This window comes from Barbus barbus (assembly GCF_936440315.1).
Source record: "Barbus barbus genome assembly, chromosome: 25".
Lineage (NCBI taxonomy): Eukaryota > Metazoa > Chordata > Actinopteri > Cypriniformes > Cyprinidae > Barbus > Barbus barbus.
This window is the reverse complement of record NC_136753.1, coordinates 27565865-27573489: the sequence shown is the minus strand read 5'-3', so window position 1 is coordinate 27573489 and position 7625 is coordinate 27565865. Positions and strand designations below refer to the sequence as shown.

General features: G+C 33.9%; 1 protein-coding gene across 1 annotated transcript; it reads right to left on the bottom strand.

Moving 5' to 3' along the window:
• Positions 1-6226: 6226 nt before the first annotated feature.
• Positions 6227-7625, bottom strand: LOC306845294 (putative protein-lysine deacylase ABHD14B; the record flags this gene model as incomplete). The annotated part of the gene is made up of 3 exons (XM_079377992.1): positions 6227-6406; positions 6482-6705; positions 7592-7625. 3 exons carry the CDS (start codon positions 7623-7625, stop codon positions 6227-6229), a joined length of 438 nt encoding a protein of 145 aa, XP_079234118.1.

The following is a 7625-nucleotide window of genomic DNA, read 5'->3' as shown; positions in this document are numbered from 1 at the left end:
AAAAAGAAAGTAGAAGAAATTAAAGAGGTATCGCACCATTCCTTCATCAGTCACAAGGGCTTCATAGATTGAGTTTTTCTATTTATATCAGGGCTATTCAATTAACTTCATTTGGGGGCCGGATTATCGAATTGAGTATTTGAAGGGGGCCAAGGGGGTGGGGAGCTGTCCCGATCTTATTCTGGACGGCCTATAAAATTGGAAATTAAATTTAAATGCATATCCAGCAGTAAAATTAACTAATATTACCAACAGTAAAATCTATAAAAGGTTAACATTAGTGCTGTCTGCCATTCAATTAAAAAAATAATCACACATTCTTTCTGTAATTAATTAAAAACGCATTAAACGCATATTAATTAGTGCTGTCAAACGATTAATCACATCCAAAATAAAAGTTATTGTTTGCATAATATATCTGTGTATATTTATTATGTATATATAAATACACACACATACAGTATATGTTTTGAAAATATTTACATGTATATATTAATATAATTCATATTATATATAAATCTATTTAATATATAAACAACATATTTTTCTTAAATATATACATGCATGTGTGTGTATTTATATATGCATAATAATTATACACAGCACACACACACACACGTTATGTAAACAAACACTTATCTTGGATGCGATTAATCACGATTAATTGTTTGACAGCACTAATATTAATATATTTGTGTTGTCATATTTTCACACTGAACTTCTAAATTAATAGAAACAACAAAGATGGTACATTTTCAATATGCATTTAAATGGCATCTTTTTACTAGCCTATTATTAAAGTATCATTGATATAAATAATGTTACTGCTGTCTCTATTAAATCCATTTTTCCTTTAATTTTAGCCATTAATTACAGCCATTTAATATTACAGTATAATTGAAATGTTATGATGTTATTTTTAACATTTAATAGGCTTTGAAAAATACAACAACTTTTTATAAGTGAACTTAAAACAATCTTCACATAAACTATAAATTGTATAAGCTATATTGATTATTCTTTATTCAAGCTACAAAAGTTAATCAGCAAGCAGAGCAGTAAGTGATTTCTCTTTTTCTTTAGTTCTTTGATTTACATCAATCACAGACTGCAGCAGGTGTCTCTTTAAAAGCAGCGCTGTTTCTTTAATAAAACCTGATGCACATGACGCGGATGTGACACATATACTCTTTACAGTAATTTGGGATTTTCTAACTGATTATAACGTGTTTATAAGGTAACGCACCAAAACCATTGAAGCGCTGGCGTGCTTCAGTTTATGAGTACAGCCAAACGCGCAGATTTTCTAACTATACTTCCTGCTTTGATAAAACTCTTCGTCCAGTGTCGCCGCTATTTCTCGCCAGAAGTGCACCCTGCATACTCTTCCTCGGGCCGGATGAAGATGATTGGCGGGTCACCAATTGAATAGCCCTGATTTATATCATAACCCTGATCCGATTAGGTTAGGCTTTTTATTTGTGTTTATTATTTTTATTATCACAAGGTAAACTATATTAATTCCTCAGTAATATAATATTTGCAGCTAATATATAATAGCATGTGTTCATTTTTAAAGGACTAGTTCACCTAAAATGACAATTGTGTGTGATTTATCATTCATTTGTTTATTCCAAACCCATTTGCAGTTAGTTTTTCACCAAATGAGAGGTTTTTAAGAATCAGGATAGTGCCCATGATTTCCAGCTCAAAACAAAAAGTTCCATAAAAGTCCCACAAGAGCAGTCTGTATTAGGTTTTCTCATATGATAAGTCATATGATAGTTTAGTGTAATGAACACACCAAGTTATTGTATGGCCTCAGAAGACTTGGAATATCACATATAAATCATATGGACTCATTTTATTTTATTTATTTATTTTTTTTGGAGCATGACAGACGAGGTGACTCTGAACTGTTATTGAATGGAACATATTTAGGTGAACTGTTCCTTTAAATAAGATGAGATGTGCTAATGAAGAGATTTTTGATGGATTGAAATGCAGTTTGAGTGTTTTTAGCGATGATATCTGTTTGCAGTAATTCTGTGCTGTACAGTTTATCACAATCTCAGAATGTCAACCACATATTGCATCTGATCGCATCACAACACATGCTGTTTGTTTGCGCCATTATTTGCACTGATGAATTGGTCTGTGAATAGTAATAGTAACCATGATCCTAGTCAATATGATCATTCATGTGATAATCAAATGTTATATTTTTCATATATACATAAGGGTCAAAACATACTCAATGCAAACATTTCTAGAAATGAAGGTGGGATTAAATGTTCAATAATGCCTCGATGCAATTCAAACATTTGCATCTGCTTGCATACTTGAGTATGTTTCAGGCCTCGATATCTGTCTTGACATAATACCTTATGTTGAAATGTTAATAATGCGATGAGACTTCAGCAAAAACCCTTGTTCTGGGCCCTGCATCAACCTTCTATTAGCTGTGCCTTGATGCACTTTTATATTGGACCGCTTCACTATCAGTCAGTTTAGTGCAGTAAAAATCTTTCATGGGCCTTAAAACTCACAGGTTGTGTTCGACATAGAATACGATCATACTGCATACTATATTCTTCATGCTATTTAAAAAAAAATACTAATTAATATTCACTATTTGAACATTTTTATGCTTTGTTCTGGTCACACAATTACTTGGATGACCAACTACATTTTTCAAAATAACCATTGCAGTAAATGGAATACAGTATTTACCATGCCAATTAAGAAAAATGCTCATTTTACCAAAGTCTGACTAAAAATGTTTGGTTAAACAATCAAGTCAAGAGTGATAATCACAGCTGATATTGCTTTCGGTCATTCACCAGTTGAGTGCATTGCATTGTGGGATACTGTATTCATCATTGCATGTATTGTAATCATATTATGACAAATGTAGTTGTTTATCAAGTAGTCTACACATCTGGAAAACCTGCATACTGTGTGTAATGTGCATACAGCAGAAATAGTATGATTAGTTTGCTAGCATGCTATTCTGAACGCAGCAGTGCCTCCAAACATCATCACCTGACTGATATAAGGGAATGCAATTTATTTTTTACATTTAGAGTATTATTGAGCCGCAGTGTTTGCCATATTCAGCTTCATCCCTGCAATGTACACAAACTTGATAAGCACCTTATGCATTTCTTTTGTCAACAAACGGAGCTAAATCGGAACCTCTCTGACTGATTCTCAGTTGCACGTTTGGCATCACCTTCAATGCTCCTTTAAAGCTCCCTGGCAAGACTTATTCAAATCAGCCCACTGTTTCTAGGATTGTCTTTGTAAGAGCTTCTCACGCATTCGATCCTAGTTGCTACTGAGTTTTGGTAAAGTAGGTGTAGGGTTTGAACCTCAGTCCATCTCTGGCTTCACAACAGAGGCGGTTTCTTACATTAAATATGGGAATGGCTTTACTGCTGTAGTTTATTTGAGGTTTGCTGATGGATGAGGAAGTGAATCTGTGTTTGCCGTTATGTGAAATAACTGTGAAAATAGATGATTTTATGAGAAGTATTTTGAGAGTATTGTCAGTTGTTGGTGTTGAAGGAATGATCTGTGTCAAACGAATGTTACATATCTGTCTGTCTCGAGGCAAAATCTGTTAAAGCCTGCTTTAGTCGCCAGTGCAATTTTAAAAGACAGTACTTAACACGTTAAACATTCCCTCTATCTGTGTGTTTAAAGAGTTAGTTCACCCGAAATGTAGCATTTATTCACCCTCCTGTCGTTCCAAACCTGTATGACATTCATTCATCTGTAGGAAACAAATGTATGGAAAGGACATCTCCATTTGTTTTATGAATGAAAGAAACTCATATGACATAATGGTGAGTAAATGAGAATTCATTTTGGGTGAACTATTGTTTATTTTCTGTCATGATGTCATGTATTTTATACAAATGCATGGGTGATGCTAGTGGACACGAATCTTACGTCACTCGGTTTGTTTGTCATCCTCCTTCAGAACTAATTGGTTATAAAGAAAATTAAATATATATGTTAAGCTTCATTCTGTGGACTGTACATATGACTAATATTTGAACTTGAATGCAATCCTCATCCTGATACTATCACATATGACTCCTGTTTATAACCCAGAATCCATCTACAGTATGAGTATATATTTTAGACACCATTGAGACATAGAAATGGAAAAACCCAATTTCTGAAATACAAGGTCATATGTGGAACTGTAAAAATAAACAAACAAAAAAAAAGTTTTAAAAAGACTGTTTAAGCTTCAGTATGATGTGCAGAGTTTAAGGGGATAGTTCACCCAAAAAATAAATAAAAATAATAATTTACTCACCCTCAAGTTTTTCCAAACCCAATAATAGGCTAAATATAAGTGTTTTCATATAAACCATAAAAAATATAGCAACCAGGGGCTTTCAGACTCTTAAAAGGACATAAATGCTCAATAAAAATATCATAAAGCTTGTCCATATGTCTTGTGAACTATATTAAAAATCACTGAAAAGAATTTAAGTTGTTTATTAAAAAAATGGTTTGTAATGACATGAGCGTGAGTAAATGATGACATAATCTTGATTTCTGGGTGAACTATCCCTCTAACTCACAACTTTAATGTTGAAACATCTTAAATGGCTAATGTGGACCTCTTTCTTTGCCTGATTATGGAAACAATCTGCAATTTTATTTCATATCAGGGCAAAGAACGCTCCAAAAAGTGGAAATATGCCTTGTTCTTTATTCTGGTGAGTTGTTTTAAAACTTTGCCACACTTTTTTTTATTATTATTATTATTCTTGCATTTTATTTTTTTGGGGGAAAGTGTGTAATTGTCTTAAAACTGGAACACTGTCGATGTACAGGGGCACTGAACTGCCCGAATTCGGGAAACACATTTTGGCAAGACACTGCGATTAAATGATCATGAATGTGTCGGTCTTGTGTCACAATTCCAAGTACACTGTGGAACAAAAGTCCTTGTTATTAAGTGGTCTGAAAGATTTGCTTTTGCCAAAAAAAAAGGAGAAAAAAATAGCATTCAAAAAGAAAAGCTAAAAAGAGGAAGCAGCTTGCGCAAGGGGAGGGGCCTAATGTATAACCCACCCACCAGGAGGAGTCATTAGCTCAGACCCTCCCCTAGCCCCTCCCCCTCCAAAGCAACATCATTGTAGGCGCGTTTCCATCAGCGAGACGTGTGTATGTGATTATGTAGTCTTTAGTCTGGTGCTCCGTGACAAATGTGTACAAAAAAATATATATTCAAAAAAAAAAAACACGTACAAAGGAGAAACTGAATTTAACATGAGTGAGGTTTTAAAATGTATTAACGATTAAAAAAAAAAAAATAGAAACACAGTACTGTTGATAATACTCATGAGTTGAGGTCTGAAATCATGGTGAGCGTTTTTCTTTTGTTCGTTTATTGGATTGTGTGTTGGGGGCTCAGTGCCTCGTCTCTGGGTCCATGTTGCTCCATTTTTTTGTACAGACAACAAAAAAAGACAAAATTTGTAAAATATTGTGTCTGTGACTCCTTGTAAAATATTTTCAAATTGTTTATTACAGAGAATCAGTTATTAAATAATGTTCATATTTTTCACTTCAGTGCATTGTGTAGTGGTTATTATTCTGATGCAATCACGTTACAGATGCATAAACACATAAATGTGATTTGAAGTCATTCGTCTCTATTTTAACACGTGTAGCATCATAATACTGTATTATATTATTAAAACGTTCTTAAAGTATATTTAATGATTCATTTTTAAGTTGCAGTATCTCTTTTGAAGGCAAACAAGTACTATGATAAAGCTAAATAATAAAAAAGTTGGGAAAAAAATACACTATATTGTCAAAGGTATATCACAAAATCAATGAGAATATTGCATCCATTTCTGAATTAAAAAAAGAAAATTCAAGATTAACTCTTATTTACTTTCATACATGATTTTTGTTGCTGATTTTGAACAATTATTCCTTGCACACAATTTGAAAATGGCTCTATTGGTAAGAAAAAGACATTTTTCACAGTCTAATCAGTTCCCAATGGATAAAATCAAGTCCCATCCTGTTATTTTCTCATTGACTATATCCACTTTCACTCAGAAGTACATAAACTGGGTTGCAAACAGAATTTCATGTAAACACAAAAAGCCAATTAATGCAGAGTTGCATAGAAAAAAGCTAGTGTTTTTGACAATCAGATAAGTACGAAATACTTATTTCATGATCACAACAACTGTAAGAAGTCCAGGACTGCCTTATGCCAGGTCTCTGGATCGTCAAGATAACAAGGATGCCCCGCCCCCTTCATTACCACCACTTTGTGATTGGGCAGATTCTTCAGATTGCTTAGCGACGCTTCCCCGAGCTGAGTGTCCTGGTCTTCATAAACTATGAGAGCTGGAGTCTGTAGAGGTACATAAGAATGAACATCACTCATTTTTAGCACATTTTATAACCGATAGATGGATGTGTGTCTCACCTGTACGCTGCTGTACTGCTCTGCTGTGAACTTCTCTGTGCAGATGGGAGCTACAGGGATGTAGTCCTTGACCTGCTTGGGGTGCTGGAAGAGGAATGGCAGCGAGTACATGCCGCTGAGAGACGGGCTGATGATCACCACGGGGCCGGTCTGCAGAGCCTCACACACCTGTCTGAGGAACACACCTGGAGCAGGGGCCGGAGCAGCCTTAGACTGACCCAAACCTGAGGGAGCAACGGCACGGACACAAACGAGCCGGTTTAGGAGGAAATCTCTAGTGAAAGTTCTCATATTGTGCTAGTGGAAGTTACAAGCTTATGTATTGTTCCAAGACTGCACTTAATACAATATATGGTCATTTTATATGGTAATGTTCACCAGTGTGTAATGTCCGAAATGGATCTATAGGGTAGAAGAAACTTATTTTTTTTATATTTTAATATATATTAAAGGCATCATATTATCAATTATTTATAATAGGTGTAAATAATAAATATTCAATTATATATTACAACTTAATATACATTATTAACCAAATCTGTTATTCTACCATATAAAATATTATTATTAATAATATACTAATACTAGTACTATGGTTTCGACATGGTAAATTTAGTAATTTTTGCCAGAACATAGTATTTTTGTAATGGCTGCTAAAACGCATCTAAACAGAAGATTTGATCACACTTTTTAATATAACTGAAAATATATAGCATTTTATTTTACCTACAGATTAATACACTAGTTTTTATAATCTATATTTTATATTGTTTTAAATATAGTATTTCACATATTAAAGGTTATTACATGTTTTCATAATTTAATATAATATTACATTAAGCTATATGTTCTGTTTCACATATTAACACTTTAAAATATAACATTTTAATATAAAGTAAAAAAAAAGTCGTGACGTATTGTCAAGTATGGTGACCCATACTCGAAATTGGTGCTCTGCGTTTAACCCATCCAAGTGCACACACACAGCAGTGAGTAGTGAACAAATGCACACACACACACACACTTTAGAGCTTTAGAGCACTTTAAAATTGTCCCCCCTAACTTGTGTATGCGGAAGAATCTGTCAGTTTTTATCAGAGAGACACTGACCTCTAGCGGCCCTGGCGACAATTACAACCTCCAT